Below are 21,079 nucleotides of genomic sequence, written 5' to 3' on the forward strand. Positions count from 1 at the left end.
TTTTGGGAAATGTAGAACACCAGAAACTGAAGAATAAATAAATGATATTGGTTACATAAATGTTGACAGACCAAAAACTTAACTAAGCTGCAGCACTTTGTCTTAAAATGAGTCCTCAATGGGACTGAACAGCACAGATTGGCAGTATTGAACAATGCAAACATATCCGAGGGGAGATTTTTTACACAAAATACACAGCTGCTCGTAACCAACCAGGCAATAAAACGTAACATGTTACATGTTTAATGGTCCAGTGTGAAGGATTTAGAGGCATCTAGTGGTGAGGTGGCAGACTGGGACCAACTGAATATCCCTCACCTCAACTTCCCCTTCCAAGCATGTAGGAGAACCTACAGTGGGCACAAAACTCTTTAAAAAACACAATAGGTGCTAGAGTCAGAGTTTGTCTGTTCTGGGCTACTGTAGAAACATGGTGGTGTATCATGGTGGACTCTGTGGAAGGGGACCTACTCTGTGTGTAGATATAGAGATGTCATTCTAAGTAACAAAAACATGATTATACACTAATGAAAACATAAAGACGGTACATGGAATGGAATTTAATACTATTCAATTTCTGCAATATTCTGCCAATAGATTCTTACACACTGGCCCTTTAAAGAGTAGCTTATCAGCAGCCTTAAAAATATTGTTTTGCCGCCCCTTCTGACCACAGCTAGCGTCCCTCACAGGCGTGGTTGGTTGCTGTCACCACACCCGACAGTGATGTCACAGGGCCCCAGAGTAATGTGTTGATCACTGCAGCGAGGTGAAAAGTTAAACCACCAGAGGTTAAAAAAGAAAGTTCCTCTTTAAGAGCTGCAACAAGAAAATTCACAATTCATGAATGTCACACGTCATTTTTCTCACTGAGCTATAGAAGGTAGTACTTTCGCCTGTGAAGGTGGAGGAAGTGGTGGGGGGCAGTTTGGGGCTTTGACTCCAGGCTTTTTTGGAGGAGGCTTTTTGGGGTTGGCTGGCTGAGCTCGGGGTGCGGGTATCGGCTGGGTCTTTGTGTCCGCGGCCCTCGGGTCTTTGGTGGGGGGCGGAGGGGCCTGGAGCTTGGGAGGTGCTGGGGGTTTGGGCTTAGAGAACTGAACTGTCAGCTGCTCATTACCTTGGTTAGCTTTGTTCACGTTGAAAGTTCGTTTTGCTGTAGGATGAGAAAAGGAAGACAGGGAGATTAGAAGGAAGCTGCGTGAGAGCGACTAGATTAAGAAAAGGCTTGTGAAGCAAATGTCATCAACACATTTTATTTGCGTAACAGAGGATCCAAAAATGGCAAAAGATTTTTTTTCAAAAAGCAGTGCTGTCCACTAGCATGTAGCACTGAGGCTGTAAATGTTCTATTTCAAATCATCATTATTATTATGAAGTAGTTTTAGTTAAAGTCAGATAATGCATCTTTTGAAAGAAGAAACAATATGTTCCTCTTAAGAATGTTACAATGTGTTACAAAAGTTGAATTCAAAAGTAATTAAACACAATTTCATGCACTCAAAGGATTTGCTGCCACAGCCTCACTTGGTCTGATATGACCAGGAGCTAACAGTAGCTGATGTTAGCTAACTTTTCAAAGATTTCACTGCATATTTAAAACAGTTTACTGACTATGATTCTATACATTTTAGCGTTGGATTATGTTAGCATGGTTGCCACAATGTGGTCACAGTGGCAGCTGTTTGGCAGAAGTGAAACTGAACTTAATATAAAATTGTGATGAAACAGTGTGCAAGTATTAGATGCAGCCCATTTGACATAAAACTCAAAGTGTGAAAAAAGAATTCAATTAACCGAAATATGTATTCAATTACAATGAACAATTTGGAATTAATGTGATAAGTATATCTACAGACTTCTGATGTCCTCTGGAACTCAGAACCTACACCTAATCTGGTTTTGTCCATCTGGATCTTGGGTTTCCAGTTTTAAATGGTTGTCAGTGTTTAGACGGCCACTGCTCTGTTACCACTTTGAAGGAAAGAAGTCTGACATTTGAATGACTGGCTGCTACATTCAAATTATGTTGGGTTAGAAAAACAATCTTGGAAGACCAGTTAGAGTAAAATTTGGAGAATTGTTTAACGTGAGAAGACTTGAGTGAAAACAAGGGAAACTATTTCAGCCTCAACCCGCCAGTGAGGCAGTTACAATGTGAGAGGTGACGCATGACCCCAGAGACTGATATTTTGGTCAGTGGTGTGAGACATCCTGTTTCCTGTGTTCTTCCTGGTTATTACAACAAGAGCAGTATATTATCTTCTCTCTGTCAGCTTGACCTAACGAACACCACTTTGACTTTGTGAGTGGAAAAGGGTAGAAGTAAAGAATCTGTACAGGACATTACACAACAGAGATATGGAAGCAATGAGGTGTTTGTGTCCTCAGCCCAAAAACAAGAATGAAATGAGGGGCTGCTGCTTCTGAAGGAAAATGTGCACATGAAGATGTGTTTACTGGTCACAAGGAGCACTACTCAACTTGTGAACACGATTGAATAATGACGTCTGTGGCTCTGATTTCTAAAATCTTAGAAAATAACTCTGATGATGTCATAGCGCTGTCATCTAGGTTATCTTGGCTTTGGTGTAACAAGACAGTATTGATTTGCATTACGGGAAACGTAGGATTCAGTGTTTTTGGAGCTTGACCCACACTAGGAATTAAAAGTCATGATAGCTCAGCCTCTGCTGCTACAATTCTGACCATTCTTGGAAAAATATGTCCCTTGCAGTACCCTAAATTCACGAAAGTGCAACACTAACTTGCTGAACAAGTCTGAACAACATCTGGGGACAGCCTTTGGGCACAGTGGACGTCGACTTACGTTTATACGGTGAGCTTATCTTCACGAGCGCTCTGGGAGAGTCTGGAGGTGCCTCCAAAATTGTATCCAGCTGGCCCTGATCCGAGCACTGCTGCTGGGTGGGAATCCTGATCTGACCTGGGTTTGCTGCTGCTCCTGTCACTTTAGGAAGCGGGGATGGGCCCCGGTTCGCTGTTGAGCCACAGGCAGTGGAAGTGTTGGGGGCCACGACGGGGCTGGAATTGATGGAGGATGAGCTGCTGGATGTTGTGTTTTGATGGGTTTGTGCTGCTGTCTCAGCTACAGGGCTGGCCCATGAGGAAGTGCCACCGCGACTCACAGAGCCAGATTTCACCAAGAAGCTGCCACTGTCCTGAGAGGATGTGCTGATGGAAAGAAAGATGAAAAGACAGCAGTTCATGTTTTTAGTAAAAAATACGGGAATGTGGTCCTGATATTCAAAACGGTCATCTCTTGCTGGCTTTGCTTTAACCCTCTAATACAGGATCATCCTAATAATGATTTGTGGCTGCACCGTGAATTCAGTTTGTGAATTCTGTCCTTAAAGGGTGGTACCTGTTTGCCTTTGACAGAGTGAGGTGATACGAGGAGCAGGAGGAGGCTGTGGATGAAGAGGAGACTGTTCTCCTCAGTTGGTCCTTTTCTGACATCAGCGACTGGGAAACAGGAGCCCCATCCGGGACCTCAGGAAGCTCTGGGATCTCAAAGGACACAGCTGACCGAGACAAAGGAAAAAACAGCAAATGTATGAGTGCCACATCAAATAATATCAGTTCAGTTTTGGCTATCATTCCCATAATAATATCATCATACTGATCAATTGCATTGTGGAGATCTGATATCGTTAAAAGAAGACTAATTGGACAAGAAATAGGAGCAATCAAAGGATCAGACAGGTTTTAAATAACGTGTAGGCTAAATGTACTTCAAAAAGTAAAACAAGCCAAACTGTCTCTTTTACAGACAGACTTCCTGCTTTAGCTTGGACCTGCTGTGCCTCCAGAAGCTGTGAGCATTTCCTGTGCAATGTGTGCAGTGACTTTCAGTTTTATGTCTGAATAAAGGTCAAATTAGCAGTTTCCAGAGTGGGTTCAGCAGCACCGTGGGGTGGCTTCAGGAGGGGCCAAGGGTGCCACAAGATTTCATTTTCTTTCTTTTCTTTCCTTTTTGTATTGTACGTTGTACTATCATTTCACCACATAAAAAGAGGCACCATTTACCTGAACTGCTTTTTATGTTAGTTCTTAGACATGCAAAAACAGAAGAAATAGGGAATAAAAATCAAAATCATCATCTTAAAAAAACTGTTTCATATGCAGTAATACCAAAGCTAATGACAGCTGCCTGTTGTCACTGAAATGTTTGGTAATACTGTCTGGTGATAAACAAGAATAACCCTTTAAATAATTGATGCTGGTGTCACATAAAGGGGGTTCATCCATGTTTGGTGTACCTTCAGGGAAGAGGCTGGAGCTGTGCTGAATAAGAGGCTCAATGACCGTCACCACTTGGACTGAAGAAGCTGATGCCATGTCAAACAGAGCAGCTTCCCTAAAGAGGCAGAGAGGTAGAGAAGAAAGACACGTGGGACAAGCAAGGGTTATGTTTCATAGACAACCAGGCTGTCACTAAAGTCAAAACTAAAGCTGCTAACTGTTTATCTACGTGGAAACAAAAAATTAACCACTCAGAGTATTTACACAATCTCTTCCTGCAAAACAATCCTCACTGCAAAGAAAGTTATCTGCTAACGAGGTGTTGATGATGAAATATCACACTAATGCTCAGCTCTTCATATTATGGTGCAAAGATGATGAAAGAGGAGCAGACAGAACAGGACACGAATAAAACATGATAATAGCATACGTGGGGTAAAGACAGAAGGAGGGACATGGTCACTACGCACCCTTCAGCTCGTGGCCAGAGCAGGTTAGGCCCCAGGACGATGGCAATGTTACTGGGTGTCATCTTGTTTACAGCCTGCTGCTCAGACAACAGAGACAAGAACTGGACCAAGTACCTGACAGGGAGAAAGGGGGGATAAGTATCTGAAAAGCTGCCTAGAAATGGCTAACACTTATGGTGCCGGACAGTGCAGAGGATGAAAGTACCTCCTGGATTACATGTTTAAACCAATTTTAAAACCCTCTGGACAACCCAGAGTCAACAGCTGTGCTAGCAGCTCTGTGAGGCAACAGCACGCCAACATGCTCACAGTAACAATGCTAACATGCCAATGTTCAGCAGATGTACCAACTACAGTAGCATTAGTTCGCAAAGAATCCCGAAGGTCAACCTCCAGGTGGTGCTACAGGAAAGGTCGGAGGATCATTAGAGTCAGAAGGCATACGTTTCACTCTCTGAGGACCATCAGTGTGTGTATCGTGTTGTTGAGACATTTCAGTCTGGGCCAAAAATGTTGACTGACCGACAGAGTAACATTGTTATATAAAGCCGCTGGTGTGGCTAAAAATGCATTCAGAAAAAGTTGCTTATGAGGATCTTCTTCTCCCCTGAAATGCTGACTGTTCTGAGATGTGTTTTTGGCCAAATGACATGTAAATTTGACATTTTTTGTTTAACAAAGAAAAAAAAGTACCCAATGTGTACACACCTGAGATTGTTGTAGTTTTCAGGTGGCAGTTTCTTCAGAAGTACTCGGAACTGTTCCAGCTTCTCTGTCAGGTCCTTTTCCCTGTGAAGAAAGAGCTCAAACTCAAGAACCTGGACTGAAACCACAGCGAAACGAAATATAAATAATGTCGATATCATACACACCCTGCAGCTTTAAACCAGTCACTGTAGAGTTCAAAGGTCATTAGGGGTTCGGGAAGTTCTCGCAGATAACTCTTCAAAGCTCCTGTTGCAGCACATTCAGAGAAAAATCACAGGTTGCAATGAAAGAAGTTGAGGTCATGACTTAATTACCATTTTGTGCTGTTAATAATAACAATTTATAAGCCGTGATATTGTCGTGATATTGTCTGTTTTTTGTCACTCTCACACGGCTCATGAAAGCTGTTCTAAAAATCCTCTACCACACAGGAAATGAAGCATTTTACATTACTGGAAGCTGCAGCAGCGGCTGTATTTGGAGCAAACAGAAGAGGAACTGGGTAATCAGAGAGGGCTGTTGGCTAAGCAGTGAACAGAAAGTCAAACTCCATAAAGAGGAAACAAAAAGGAAAATGAAATAGACACATCATTACCGGCCACAGCATGAGGGTCCATGCTGAACTCGCTGTGGTCGACCATTTCTTGATCCAAACAGGTCTTCAGCTTCTTCACCACGGAGGCTGCTGCTGCCAGACGAAACAGACCCTGAGGGACGATAGAGGAAGAGAGCCGGGACAAAGATGTAGAAGAAGAGTGATTAAGTGGGAGAGCTGGAGATAGCAGCAGTCAGGTCCAGCTATGCTGAGTCCAAGTCTAGTCCAAGACCAGGTCTAGCGGGCTTTTAGTTAAATGCAAAGAAGGCTGAGAGCGATCTATAGGCAATACAAAGTCTCTGTATTGCCTTCTTTTGCAAGCACATACAGTACCATGCCACCAAAACCTGCAGAGAGAATTTCATTTTTATCCGTCAGTGACACAGCCCGATGTTAGTCAGACAGTTCAGTCTTTGGTCCGGACTGAAATGTCTCTCCAACTATCAAATGGATTGACATGAAATTCATTGTCTACTATTTAGGTTTCTCTCTAAATACCTGCAAAACGAATGCCTTCCCCTTAGTCTTGACTGTAGTTTGTGTTTAATGCAAATTTTTGCACCTTACAATACACATTTTAAATGGGAAAAGTCAGCAACATCCTGCAGTGCCTGAGAACGATAAAACTCTGAATAAAGGCAAGGAAAGTCCTCAAATCTGTATGCTGGGATCATGCACTGCAGCTTTGTGCAGGAGTAATCTGACAGGTAAAGGTGCTGCTCAGCAGAATTTCCATATGTAATCTATAGTCTCATCCCTGGCAGCCCTACCTCCTCTCTCATGCCTGTTCTGAGCAGCATGTGAATACACTCCTGGATGGGTGCAGCGATTTCTCTGTGGCTTCGAGACAGATGCGACAGCAGAGCCTCCCCGTAGACCTTCTTGTTAGAGAGGCTTATCGGTGGCCCTGCGGAATCGGACAAGTGCACAAAGGACAAAAGAGCACATGTAAACAACGTGTGAACGACGGTGTAGGAAATAAATGGACAGGCTCAAACTAACTTCACCTTTTTGACTGTGATTCTCTTTGAGTTCGCTGATGTTTTTGCTCAGGAACTCGTGTGAATTTTTGTGGTATTCTGCTTGCAGCTCAAGAAGCTATGGTCAGAGAAACGAGAGAAGGGGGTTTCCAAGACTGATGGATACACTTGAGTCTGTGGTTAGGCTCCAGCTATGTGCATACTTTTACTGTGAGATGAATTTATTATTTAGTTTGCACATTTAAGAAGGAAACGATCAAGCCAGTGCAACTGCAACTCACACGGATGAAGTAGTTAGCATAGTCTTCTTCCTTGGTTGCAAAGTGATACAGATCTGCAGAGTACTGGTCCTACAGAGACAGAAAAACAGAGGTCAGAGGTCAAAGCTATTCCACGGTCAGTGTCTTGCTCAACAACACAGCACTGCTGCAGGAAATGCTGGTACCTTGATGCTCTCCAACCTCCTCCAAGCTTCTTCCACTTCCTCCCTGAGCCCATCCTGCTTCGCCTGCGGACCAGTGCTGGCTTGGCTCCTGAGCACAACCACATGCAAAAATATAAAAAGTGCATGTGCATAACTTGTAACACCCTCACTGAGGCTGTGTAACTCGCCTGCTTCTTGCATTGTTCCAGTCTGTTGTCAGCTTTGCAAACTGCTTCTTGTTCTTGAGAATCTCTGGTAGATCATCCTGGAGGGGGAAAGGGAAAAACAGTAAAGCTGTTCAAGATCAAAGGGGTTCAAGAGCCATTCAACAATACTTTATTTCTTAATATTTTGCTATGTTCTTTGGCTTTTCTGTGTGGAGTTTTCTCCTTGAGCTCCACCTTCCTCCCACAGCCCAAAGAGTAGGTGTGAACATGAGCATGAACAGTTGTCTGTTCAATAATACAATAGTGCAATAAACAGCACCTTTGTTAAGCTTGAACTGTGCGACACTGTATCACAAATCTGTTGCTTTGGTATGTATTACAGTATGACAGCAGTCAGCCACTCTCACCTCGCTGAGCTTGTTGAGTGGCTCCAGAACTGCCTTCTCCACTTTCATCTCAAAGTCTGCCAGCATGCTGGCCAGCATCTTCTCCATGAAACAGCACATCTCTAACACCCTCCTGCCACACACACACACACACACACACACACACACACACACACACACACACACACACACACACACACACACACAAAAGACAGATGTCAGAACTGAAACCTATAAAAACATACCTATCTACATTAAGCTGTAGAAAAAGAAATGTGCTGGAAGGAAACTATTAAACACAAACACATGAGGATCTGGCCCCGTGTGCAGCAAGAACTAAACATCAGCGTATCGAGTAGCTGCTCCATCAGGGCCTCAAACATAAAAAACATGAATAGTATTCTAGTTGTGTGGGATCCTCTTTCTTTTTCAGCCAGAACTGAAAACCACTGCACTGAAGCCATGAGGTTTTCACATGACAGCAGTCAGCACAGCTGCTCGTGGAGTGACGGACAGCCACAGAGGATCAAACCTGTCACCTGATAGGGGACTCTGCATCCAAGTCTTTGAGGCTCTCTGCCATGCTAACGGACAGCAGCATCAGGGGCAGCTTTTTCTGTGGAGACAGAAGCAGATGTAACACCTTCAGGGAGCAGATCAAATGCTTTTCTGACTCGTCCTCGTGGACCCAGTAGCTTCAGTACCATCCGTTTCTCGGCCTCCAGCCCTGGCTGACTCTGCATGCAGCCCTGCAGCTTCTTGTGAAGGACCTGAGCCGCCTTCTTGGCCGGTTCCACCCGCTGCTCCACCTTCACACAGTCAGAGACACACACACACACACACACACACACACACACACACACACACACACACACACAGATGAAGTTGTGGTGAATAGTTCCTGCCGTTTCTTGTGTTTTTATGTCTGTTTTCATGCCATTATAAGCTTTGTTATAGCTGTCAGTGGTGTTGTGGTGCTGCTAATCATGACTAAGCAAAACATCAGTAATATCAAATATGATGTGTCATATAAACTTCACACCATAAAGAATGATGTCAGACTGAAGACCAAGTTTCAGCTGAGTTGAGGTGTGTTTACCTTCTAAAACTCATGAAACAAAAAAGTTTGAATTAAAATCTAATGAAATGGAAGCAAATCATTCGTGGATGATAAGTAATTTATAGGAGAATTATTCTCTTTTTCTTACCAAAACCAGGTCCTCGTGTAGTAGTTCAGTGGCATCTTGTGATCTGCAGAGGTGTACGTGGGGTTAGTCATGAATATACATGTAACCATGTCAAAACTAGCACCAGAATTAACTGTTCCAGCTTTGATATTCAAATGTCCTTTCATTATAATCTACAAGTTACGGTGAATTTCATCATCAGGCTGAGGCTCACTGTCACTCCACAATAAGCTCCAAGTGACACTAGAGAACAGTTGCTAGTCTTGCTTGAAAATGACTCGCAGGAAGAGTTACAGCACTTTTGGAAATACACCGAGTCACTGTTTGATGAGAAGATTGACAGCACTGTGACTGTGAACAGCTAACATGTCAGAAGGCTGGACATGGCAACCAGGCTTTACGCTAAAAGAAGCCAACTGGATGCTGGTGTTAAAGGGCAGCTTGCAAGTTGGCGACCTTGTGAATCATACTTAGCGTGCAGACGTGTGTGTGTGGTGTCAATCACCAACAAATAAGCAAAATGTTGAATGGTTCCATTAAACTGTTGTTTAAGGGATTGATCAAATGGGCTATTTCTATAACCTCTATCATGACTGTTAAAGTCATTCATCACACAAAAATCAAACTGCTTCTCAGACGTGAGGATTTGCTGCTTTTACTCTGAAATATATTGTTGCATATTAGATATCTTTGGTTTTTGGACTGCTTGTTAGGCATCTGAAAAGGCCTCCTTGGGGTTGTATACTGTACATATGGAGGGTTTCTTAAGAAGGTTTTGAACAGAAATAAGTGTCGTGCGTCATTTGAAAGCTCTGTTTGATGGTAATAATGGTGGCAATGAAATACAGGAATCTACAAGATGCTTACAAGCTGCCTGATAATAATCGGATGCTGCAGACGCTTTGCAGTTTAAAATATAAGTACACCTCCTCGGCTTTGAGCTGACATATGAGGACATTTTTAGGCCTGACTGACAAGCAACATGAAGCCAGCAACCTAAAGCTGGAGCTGTGGTTTCAGCTCAGCAGCAGCCCTGTGAATGGAGAGGAGGGGCTGAAACACCAAAACTACTCTTCAGTCTCTGCTGCGACACGCAACCGTTAAAAAAAAAAAAAAGAAGGGAGCAGGATGAGCAGAGAGGTGAGACTCAACAAACTCCTCTGAGGCTCTGAGAACACCTTCAAGATGGTGTCACACCAAAAGGAAGCCCAGCCCAGTTTGCAGAGAGGTCAGATAAGCTTGAGCACCTCCAGGGTGGAGTGTCTTATTTCCTCCAGTGAACCTGACATCTGATGTTTCATAACACAAAGGGGAGAACTCCCCAATGTTTCTGAAGCACACGCAGTTCCCTTTTTCATCTCGACTCTCTTCCTTTTGAGGTGGAAAAAAAATGATTCCACAGAGTGAAATTACATCAGAGCATGACGTGCTGTGTGCTGTGTTAGCAAAGTAAAAGTGTCTGTGGAGGTGTGTGTGCCTGCACTGAGTGCTGATATGATGGAGGTTACGCCCCGACCACTGTGACATAAAGAAACTGATATATTAATCAGAATCAATGTGTTGTCACACTATGCTGTACAAAGCGGCTTTGATCGCATACATGAGGTCCAGTAGATGGAAATAACTTGAGTGTGTGCGTGTGTCTTATTTTTGTACATGTGTGTTTATCTCATAGCTTCAGACCAAACTGAGAACTGTGTGAAGCGCTGCTGTGGTAGTTGAAGCCCACGCTGCTCTGCTGCAGATGCATGCTCATGCATGTTTATTCTCAAAGCAGAGTGACTCACAGGTACACACACACCCACACATGCACATGCACATGCACGCTCACACACACACACACATATACCTTTGGCACTGCTGCAGCTAATTACCAAGGAAACCAGACAGGGTTAAGTGTGATTTGGTCACCCACTCATCATCATCTTGCACAAACTTTCTAGTTCAGTCACTGTTTAGCTCATGGAGGAACATGAATGTTCTTGATGATGAAGCTGCTTGAATTTAATAAAAAACAATTGCAATTAATTATTTTATTTGTGTAAAAGTTTTATTTTGCCTCAGAGAGATGCCACAGCACCATAAAGACTACCAACCCTGAAACAACCACTGCCTTCACAACACACCACAAACTTGGGTCAGTGCACTCTGGCACGCTGAACCTCTCTGACTTTCACAAGTAGAAAGGCCTGAGGTTTCCCTCAAAAACCCAAGCAGCGTGCTTCACTTCAAAGAGGAACCAGTAACTGAGTGCATGCCAGCTTTACACACCATGTTTGCAACGGTGAAAACGAGAACATGAAAACCAAAGCATAGTTCAACATTTCTCAAAGCAGAACGCGGCATTGAAATGAAAACCTCTCCAGCATAGCAGCTAATGATGCGCAGCACACTTTCTGAAAGTCCATAAAGGTTTATATGAGGAAAATAAAATGAGCCTTCAAAGATTTTCTGACTGAAATGATCCATTCTAACATTAACACAGAAACTTTGCGATGTTGCTTCACAGCAGCGGCTTCAAAGTGACACAAGTCACAGTGTAGGAAGTGACAGTATCTGCAGCTGGCATGAGCCACCATAAGCTACCATCATACCAGACCAAGCAGCGCGTGGCGGCAAAACCTCTTATTGTACTGCCTTGAGCAAGGGAGCGTTTTATTGCTTATGCATGCAAATTTTCATTTGTAAGAGGAAGACTGTGTTATTTCTTCAGTCAATAGTTGCATGGTGACACTTTAAAGCACTAATGTGTGACTACAGTCACTGCACTGAGATTGTTAAAGCAATTAAACTTAATGATTTCTTAACCCGATGTGGTCATGTCTAAGTCACCAGATCAGATTCCGATCCACCACCAAAACATGCCACATTTGGGTTCACACAAGCTCTTAAAAGCACTTGGGTTCAGTGCGCATGTGAGCGCCAGAGCCTTGCTGTGCATATTCCAGCTTCAATGCAGCATATTGTACAAAAATCAGAAAAGATCTGTATCAGATTAAAGCACTTACTTCACCGCTGAGCCAAGCTGCTTCAGGATGCTCAGAGACTGCCGCAGCATGCTGGCAGTGGAGTCTCACCAGCTTCTCCACCTGACCTTCTCAGCCCTGCTCAGCCTCACAAGATGTCCCGCTCCAGAAAGGTCCACACACAGGGTCCGACTGTCACTTCATCAGGGACAGTCCGATTGCTGCTGCGGTTGTTGTTCCTGTGTGTGCGTGTGTGTGCGTGTTTGGTTCGTCACTTTTGGTTCTTGTTTCAGTAGTGCGCCCTTCAGTCACATCTCACACAGGCAGTGAGGAAGTTGCACAGATGACATGTCAGCTGTAAAGGGGAAGAGAAATTTTGTGAGGTTTCTCTAACACCTGCAGTGTTAGAGTTGTACACATGGAGATTTGGTGTTAACCCCGAGATCATAGAGGTGTCATGGCAGAGCGTTTGGTTTTAATTGTTTTCCAGAAAAAAAAAGAATGTTCTTTATGTAACACTTATGGGTACTAAGGAGACATTTGCATACCACAGTGATGCTTACGCTCTCAAAATGTCCCTCTGGCAGGCTGTGGTTAGTATGTACTTCTTAATTTCTGACAATATAATGCTTAAGAGCTAAAAGGATGTGAAAAGACCAAAAGAGGAAACTATCAGTGCTGCTGGCTGGAACTTTTTATTATTTATTTGCTGTTACATTTTTCCAGTTTAACTTAGAATAAGTTTATTGTAACATAGTGCTGATGCAGAGTGCCTGAGGTTCTTGCTTTAATCACTTTCATGGTTCCTCAGACCATGCGAGAACACATTTTCTGAGTTGAGGTGAAGTCATCTCGCAGATCGTTGTAGAAGCGTAATGTTAAATATTTCAGAAATAAAACATCATGAAACACATAATCGCACACAACAAAGTAAATATGTGACAGAATCACGCAACTGTGAAACGATACACTAAAGTTTGAAAAGTCAGATCATGGTTATGAAATGTTACTTCATCCTGCTTCTTTTCAAAACTGCTAATACTGTGGAGATCCCCTCACGGCACCAAGGCAGCTCTTATTGGTTGAGGCACAGACACACAAGCTCTGAAGGTGTCCTGTGGTATCTGGCAGCAGGACAATAGCAGCAGATCCTTTAAGTCCTGTAAGTTGCCATGAAGGGGGTCTCCAGCAATGTTTAGGTAGGTGGTTCATGTCAAAGTAATGTGCTCATGAATGCCAGGTCTGCCAGCAGAACAGTGCATTACAACGAGATGATCGTGTTATTCACTTCAGCTGATCTGTGTATGTTTATAACACGTTTGGATTTCATTCCAGCTGTTATGTCAAATTGTTCTTCGTGTTTGTTTTTATCCGTCAGTGGAGACAAACAGGGTGCTGACAGAACTGACGCTCTTTATGAATAAACATTTAGAAATAAAACAGCTGGGATGAGATAGAAATCAGGTGTAATTCAATAGTTTAATCATTTGTAATCCTCAGTTTTACGTCTCCATTCGACGTTGACTGTGCACCAGGAGATGCAGCTGATCCTGTCAGATGCTGCAGTCTAGTGGTGGAAACAGCACAATGCAGAGAACCAGCAGTCTGCTTCAAATGAGCGGCACCAAAGAGACTTTTAACAGAATGAACCTCAAGAACAACAAATCAGAGGGTTTTAGAGGAGTGATTGAAAAAAAACAGCATTTACAGTGTGAACATAAAACACAGCGTAGTCGTTTATTTATTAATGAATTTATTCTTAAAAATGACTTCAAATACATGATGGAAAACTCGAGGAATTGATTTTTATGCTGGGGCTGCATTTCTTACACTTTGTGGTTTCGACAGTTTGTTCTTGGAGCTACTTCCATGTTATAGGGAATACTGTTCTCCTGATCAAGGCATTTTCAAATCTGCCACATGCTGAGCTGCCAGCTCATGATGCACAGCTGTGTATGCGTGCCTAACAAACTCACTTTAATTCCAGGAGAAAGACAGTGAACTGGTCTTGTGTAAACTTTGAAAAGGCAACAAAGACACAATCCCTCCTTCAGAACCACAGAGGATCCCATCGGAAACAGGCCACAGTTACTGAGGCAGCTTGAGTCAATGCTTTCCAGCACTGATGTTGAGCAACTTAAAATGCTTAATATAGGCAATTCAAGTAATATTTCTGGTGCTTAGAGAGGAGTACAGAACACATGAAACACTTCTAAACTGACAGCGATAACGTAAAGCGAGTGAGCAAAGTGTAGATTTGGGGAAAATATCCATGAAAGAAGCAAAAGAAGCTAAATATTTACTGCTTTCTAGATTTGCTGTGGTATGAGGACAGATAATTCTTCTGAAAGGGGCTCAAAACAAGGCAAAACCAACACTGGGACAAAATAAGCTGGTGGGGAAAAAAGTGGAATATGAGTCATGTTTGGATTGGTGGAAAATAAATCTTATAGAAAATGATACCAATGTCTTGTGCAATATATCCACAAATACTAAACTACACGGTATAATTCCTATATATCAGTTTATCCTCTGAATAGTGTTCTTTTCTCCGTCTGTCACTGATTTGCCTTCTCACAAAAAACAGGCGAGACGGCAGGAAAAGTGCAGCACCAAAGAAATCCTCATGCACACTCACTGTAATATCTGTCCAGTCATTTAGTAAACTTGTATTAGGTAATCTTGTAAAGATGTATAAATCAAAATGTGTGGAAATAACTTGAGCAGCTTAAGAATTAAAACCACAGTGGGTGGGGGAAGAGTAAAGAGGCAGTGGAGCACTTGGAAAACCTGCGTTTCATCTCCTCCTAAAAGACTTTTTGAAGAAGACTAGAGGCATCCCAAATGTTGCATTCCTCTTCATCCCGCTGTGCTCCACCCGTGTTCCCTGTCCTGACCACGCTGTCATGGAAGACCCACGCCCCTCGGATTTGAAATGAGGGACAGGAGCTCAGGAGTGCCCCTGATCTGATGCCGCTCGAATTGGTCCCCTCCCCGTTCTCCTCCTCCAGATCTCCCTCTGCCGCCATCCCTCTGAGACTGAAGTGCATGTCGAAGCTTTTGGGTGAAGACTAGTGCTTTCCTTTGGCTTCTTCAGCTTCTTTTTCTGATAAAAAAAAAGAAGAAGAAGCAACATAGTGAATGGTGTAAAGCTTTGAGTTCCAAAAAATAAAAATTTCAGTAAAAAATATTGAAGCATATCTTCCATAACGAATGCTGGAATGAAGAATAACGTATTGTGTCACAATCAGACAGCATTTGCACTGGAGCTCCCCTCTCTGATGTGAAAGCACCAATGTTACACAGTGTAAAACTTGCTGATTAAAAGCATCCTGAAAGCCACAGAAACAAACATGAATCTGTTGATGTAGATAATGAGCTAATAGTCTTATAGACAGTGCTTAGAACGGCCTGCTTTTTGGATTGAAGTGAATGAACCAACACCCAATTGTACCGCACAATGAGGCCACCACACAGCTCCAAGGCTCTATGGCATGCTCACATTTTGGTTTCATGATGCAGCTTTACTGCTTTATACTGGTGTTTCTGATTCCTGACCAGCTGGTTGTGGGTCAGTGCATCCTTCCTGTGTGTCTGCTGTCGTGTCTTCTCACCTTTCCTGAGTTCGTCTCTCTTCCTGGCGGCTTCCTCCCTCTGTTTCTTGATGATGGCCAGTCTGGCCAGGTCAGCCCGGGCCTGCTCAGTCTTCCCCTCAAGATGGAGCTTCATGTAGCGTTCCTTTGATTTCTGCTTCTCTATCTCCTCTCTGACAGACAAAACAGGAGCGCGCGCACATAAGACCTTTAAGCTTTTAAGACGCTGTATGATTTCAGAAGCAAGAACAAAACACAATAACAAATGTGAACACTCCTTTCTTGAGTGACACCCACCTCTCCCTGCGAGACAGCTCTCTGGGAGCACTCATGTCTAACTCTGACACCTTCTTGCTCTTCTGAGACACACGGTTGGGATTCTCAATCTCTATAAGCCCCTCCACTCCGCTCCTCTTCTTGGACTGTGTGCAAAAAGAAACACCTTACATGAAACTACCAGTACAGAGCTGGTAAATGCTGGCAGAGGCCGCCAAGCTTTTTTGTCGACCTGCTACAGCTGCCACTTTTACACATCCTTTGTTTGTTCTTTACAAACGCATCCACAGGCCAGTTTTAGTGACTGGCCAATTAATACATCATTAAAAATCTTCTCACTAAGTAATTCTTGAAATCACACTACAGCTTCACTTACACACTAAGGATTAATCCAAACCTCTCAGGCAATATTCAACTTCTACCATCAAGAGAAGCTGTTTCACTGCTAAGTCAACTCTGTAGCCCCTCACTCACCTCAGAATCAGAATCTTCACTGCTGCTGTCTTCCTCAGACTCTGAAGCGCTCCCTTTCTCCGCGCCAGCGTTTTCTTCCTGTTGACACACACATTCAATCACACCCGACCTGGTTTGAAGGTAATACCACATCTGCGATTAAGGTCTTTCACTCACCAGCTCTCTCTGCGCTTTCATCTGCCGGTCGATCTCTTCAGGGTTGCTGAACTGCTTCCCTCTGCCCTTGTGGCCCTTTTTCCCTGTAACAAAGCGGTCACAGGCAAATCAGTTGCATCCTTCTTTGAAGTTTGTCATTCGACAATCACGCTACAAATTTAACTGAATAATGTTCAGCTGAGGGACACTTCCAGATTCAGGCTGCCTCCACACCAGAACAGTAACGCCATACGATGGAGTATGATTACACACGGGGTCCTTGAATACATACTGCCTTAATAAGGCTTTTTGTTGATGCTGAGATGCTTGGACTACACAATATGACCATTTCTTAAGTCAGAGACTGTGATGTAAGACTGGATGGCTTTATGTGATACAGGTATTATTATTTGCACCTCTTGTATGTTGACACTCATAAGATTGCAGTACAGTTCAGACCTCCAGAGTTGGACATTTAAGATGTCTTGCTATTTCAAAGTGTGATCGGGGGCAGTGTGTGTGTGTGTGTGTGTGTGTGTGTGTGTGTGTGTGTGTGTGTGTGTGTGTGTGTGTGTGTGTGTGTGTGTGTGTGGTGGAATGAGACAGACAAGCATGACGTTCGCTGGGGGCCAGCTCCTTTCGCCGGTAAATGTCATTGCAAGTGAGTGTTATGTACGGACATGATGGCGAAAGCAGCCATAGGCAGGCACATAGCTAGCGGGTACTTTAACAAAAAAGACAATCTGAGAGTATGCGGTATTAATAATCGTCGCCATCAAGCTGGAATGAAAATTAATGCAAATAAACAACTTATGTGCTAGTGAGCTAAGGCGGTGTGCAGTGCACATGGTACTGGCGGTGGAACACAACTAACAAAAAATCTAGAATTCCAAACGTTCTGGATCTTGGAATTACCAACAAGCTTGTAGATTGGTTCACGTGAAGACATTTATTAATCAGCACTGATTTTCTGTCTTTTCTGGATCGCCCATAGCCTCAAACACACCCCGCTAACCGGTTAGCATGCTACCAGCTGAGCATGTGAGAGTTAAACGGGAATACGTACTCCTCTAGCTAACAATTCGCTAGCTAGAATTAGCCTGCCAAAAATTAGCATGTTTCATGAACTTCAATACTTACCGCCCCGTGGCATTATTAAAAGTGATATTCGCACAAATGAAGTCAGGTAATGTGTGTCGGAATGATCAGACAGTTGTACAAGCAAAGGTGATAGTTTAAAGTGACAGAAAGGACTAGAAACTACTTCGTCTCTCCCGCTATCGGCAGCACAAGCGTCGAGACGCTGCTTTCACTCACGACAGCCTGCGCCTGCGCACTTAGGACCATTCAACCAACCGCTGAACGAGCATTTAACTGACATGTACATGCACCAATTAGCGAAAGACATAGAAACCAATTCATTAAAGGCTATACTTTTCATTGACAGGGACCCGTGACAATGGATCGTCAATACAGGATATCATTATGCGCTGTTCCACCGAAAATCAAACTTTGGGAGGTACATTCTCAAGAAAACATTGAAATTTCAAACTAAATTTCACAATGGACAGAAATTGATCATTAAATGATATTATGGGTAATATTACCGTGTAATAAGAATATTAGTGATGCAGATAATAAAAACGCTCCATTTTAGACGCTGGTTTATTTAAAATCAGTGCTAACTATGATCTCATAGTAATAATGTATAAATATTCCTGGGATTTTGTCAAAAACTTTTTGCTCAAGGTCATTTTGCTGAGTTGGGAGTAAAAGTCAGTAAGAGGACTGGGATATTTTGTCAAAATACTGTTCCCAAGGTAATTTTCAAATTACTGGAATTATTTAGGCAACATTAGTGCTCACAAATTATGACTGTTACTGGCTACAACTCAAAGTCTTAATCCAGTAAGAAGTTAGGGTAATATTCTTAAAAAAAAAAACTCAATAAAAAAAACAGCTTCCCTTTTTTTCTTTTAATCTGAATAGAAAATACAGTAAATACACAAAATCTTGAAAAGAAAATGTTGGCCTATAGTTGTAATACAGATTTAAAAGATGTAGAAAATATGCTGCGTATTGAACAAAGATGTTCACAGGTGTTTCAGTTTCATGGTTATTAAACAAATGCAGGACAGAACAAATAAAAACAGTCACTAAATCTGATTCAACGGAACCTGCTTTTCCAATAAATGCAAGCTGGGCTGAGACCTACAACACAAAATTTCTCATTGTGAGAAAAATCAAGAGCATTTCTATACATTTTATATCTGTTCTCATGAGCAAAACAAAAAGTAAACATTTCTTTCAACAACAAATTTCGAACTCTGTAACATAACCTATGATCAAAGCATCAGATCAGATTTGTCATTTCTTCCTCCGATGTTGAGTCTTTATATCTTCCACTTCTTTCTCCATCAGGTGGTACTCTACGGTAGTCTCTGTCAACTAGAAGGGCAAGATTATTTTATTTAACAGCTTTGACAAGACACTGCATTACATCAACCATTGAACTGGCAATTAAGTGTAGAGCTGAAATGTATTAAGCAAGCTTTTATAACAAAGCCCAGCAGGGTTTTGTGCTAAGCCTATGTCGCAAGGATGGTTACAGAGCCTGAGGGTGATAATATCTATTGGCCCTTTCACATGTGACAACTCTGGTTTATCCAAGATCACTATCGCTATATAAAGATGTATATTGCATCTTTCATTTTATTGAGAATGTAAGGGCACAATCAAAGCTGCTCAGTTCTTACCATGTCCAAGAGAACTTCAATCTTTAGTTTCAGAAGGTTGTTCTCCTCCTCCAGTTGCACATTTCTTTTCTTAAGCCGCTGCAATTCTCTACTAGATGCATTCCCACCAGATTCTGGTTCAACGAAAACAAAGATTTAAAGTTGTGGTGTCCATTCAAAGAGCAATAGCAATGCAGCAAATATGGCAAAACAAAATTGTGAGGTTTTACTGCAGTGGAGGAAGCCGCTGCACTGGTCTGTGTTCAGAATTATTGAAGTCATTACCTGTCACCCACTGTCCATCTTCAAATTTCCAGCTCTGACCTCCAATGTTCATCACAGGAGGTCCATACTCAAGACCCAGCTCAACTTCTCTAGTTGAGCGATCCAACTTGAAGAGGTGAGAAGGTGAAAAAACAACAGATCAGTCTGCGTACACACCCAATTAAAAGTGCGTAACACAATTTATCATTGCAGCAACTTTTGAACAATCCACTTCTTAGTGAGTGCTGGGTGTAGATTAGATAAGTAATCAATGAGATAACGGTATTTGCTTTATTTGAACACACCACTTCGTGTCCTCCATCAAAACCGTGTCTTAAGGACAATGATGCTGCCAAAGAACACAAGGCTCAATTAAACTCACCGTGTGAAGACTGGACAGAGATGCAGATTTGCGAGGCGGAGTCTTTTTCGGACTGAATGTGTTTCCAAAGAGCGGCATCTTTAGTGACTTTTTAAGGTCCTGTATTAAAGGTGGAACACCAATGGTAGTAATATTAGCATCAGCATTTTACAGACAGCAGCTTCACATAGCCAGAGTAACTTGAGCGTTTATCGTTGCTAACGGTACGTTGCATTACCGCGCTAATGCTAGGTGGCTAACACTCGCTAGGTGTGCTACTCATACCTGACATTTAATTGAAACTGGCGACTGCGTCACAGGTGGGTTAGTAGTTGTTGTGTCACTGAAAGTATATAGCTAACATATTTACCTCCATACAGACTATTTATTCAAATTCTTAACGTGGCGGTTGAAATTCTGTCCTCTCCAAACAAAACCATGCTTCCAACTGCGCAGGTGTGAAAGTTTCATTTGTCTGAAAGAGATATCGTTGATATATTTCACTGCTACAATATAAAGCAGTTAGAAGGGATTTGCAAACGCCAGCAAGGTTAAGACTTTTAAGGTATAGTACTGTGCTTTATTAATGTATATAGGACATCGTATGCATATTTTAACTGTCAAACTTGCATTAGTATAACTTGCACACCCCTATTTACTGGAGGCAATGGAATCATCCATGTAACGTAAACTGATCACCATGGTGATCGCAACACTCAGCTTACCAAGAGGTTTTCTCAGAATACACATTTTTGTGCATTGGGTAAACAATGACATTGTTTCAGAAATATAGCGTGTCGAAAACTGAGGTTTCGAACAATACTTGTACAATCAAAATGAAGTTGTCATGAGATATGAGGCCACGACATAAATAGCTGTGACCCCGCCCCTTCTCCTGACAGCCCCAGTGGCCTAATGGATAAGGCACTGGCCTCCTAAGCCAGGGATTGTGGGTTCGAGTCCCATCTGGGGTGGTACGTTTTTAGCTCTAGGAAGACAAGTTGATTCACGGACTGCTCTAAGGATTATTGCAGAGACGATAAATGCATCAACCAAGTAAAAGAGCAACCACAACTCGTATTTCACCGGCGCCCT

General features: G+C 42.6%; 3 protein-coding genes and 1 non-coding gene across 5 annotated transcripts; 1 reads left to right on the plus strand and 3 right to left on the minus strand.

Moving 5' to 3' along the window:
* Nucleotides 1-574: 574 nt before the first annotated feature.
* sh3bp1 (SH3-domain binding protein 1) lies at nucleotides 575-12,411 on the minus strand. The gene is made up of 18 exons (XM_070990997.1): nucleotides 12,189-12,411; nucleotides 9,202-9,244; nucleotides 8,698-8,802; nucleotides 8,533-8,609; nucleotides 8,015-8,126; nucleotides 7,629-7,705; nucleotides 7,462-7,549; nucleotides 7,298-7,366; nucleotides 7,044-7,134; nucleotides 6,807-6,943; nucleotides 6,037-6,148; nucleotides 5,606-5,687; nucleotides 5,442-5,522; nucleotides 4,734-4,847; nucleotides 4,281-4,378; nucleotides 3,383-3,542; nucleotides 2,828-3,192; nucleotides 575-1,153 (listed from the first exon to the last, which is right to left on the minus strand). The coding sequence occupies exons 1-18, from the start codon at nucleotides 12,236-12,238 to the stop codon at nucleotides 867-869; spliced, it is 2,148 nt and encodes a 715-aa protein (XP_070847098.1). The 5' UTR covers nucleotides 12,239-12,411; the 3' UTR covers nucleotides 575-866.
* Nucleotides 12,412-13,858: 1,447 nt separating this feature from the next.
* On the minus strand, nucleotides 13,859-17,949 carry pdap1a (pdgfa associated protein 1a). The gene is made up of 6 exons (XM_070991451.1): nucleotides 17,765-17,949; nucleotides 16,646-16,728; nucleotides 16,490-16,567; nucleotides 16,037-16,161; nucleotides 15,761-15,912; nucleotides 13,859-15,252 (listed from the first exon to the last, which is right to left on the minus strand). The coding sequence occupies exons 1-6, from the start codon at nucleotides 17,775-17,777 to the stop codon at nucleotides 15,218-15,220; spliced, it is 486 nt and encodes a 161-aa protein (XP_070847552.1). The 5' UTR covers nucleotides 17,778-17,949; the 3' UTR covers nucleotides 13,859-15,217.
* Nucleotides 17,950-18,602: 653 nt separating this feature from the next.
* Nucleotides 18,603-20,436, minus strand: cby1 (chibby 1, beta catenin antagonist). Of its 2 annotated transcripts, none has more exons than XM_070990716.1 (5): nucleotides 20,355-20,436; nucleotides 20,006-20,104; nucleotides 19,645-19,750; nucleotides 19,381-19,493; nucleotides 18,603-19,072 (listed from the first exon to the last, which is right to left on the minus strand). In XM_070990716.1, exons 1-5 carry the CDS (start codon nucleotides 20,358-20,360, stop codon nucleotides 18,992-18,994), a joined length of 405 nt encoding a protein of 134 aa, XP_070846817.1. In that variant the 5' UTR covers nucleotides 20,361-20,436; the 3' UTR covers nucleotides 18,603-18,991. The 2 variants fall into 2 exon arrangements, with proteins under 2 accessions (XP_070846817.1, XP_070846818.1); XM_070990717.1 differs by having other exon boundaries at nucleotides 20,270-20,436.
* A 449-nt stretch (nucleotides 20,437-20,885) lies between these two features.
* Nucleotides 20,886-20,958, plus strand: trnar-ccu (transfer RNA arginine (anticodon CCU)). Its single transcript has one exon. It is a non-coding gene; the product is annotated as a tRNA-Arg (tRNA).
* The last annotated feature ends 121 nt before the right edge of the window (nucleotides 20,959-21,079 follow it).

This window comes from Chaetodon trifascialis, chromosome 21, assembly GCF_039877785.1.
Source record: "Chaetodon trifascialis isolate fChaTrf1 chromosome 21, fChaTrf1.hap1, whole genome shotgun sequence".
Taxonomy (NCBI): domain Eukaryota; kingdom Metazoa; phylum Chordata; class Actinopteri; order Chaetodontiformes; family Chaetodontidae; genus Chaetodon; species Chaetodon trifascialis.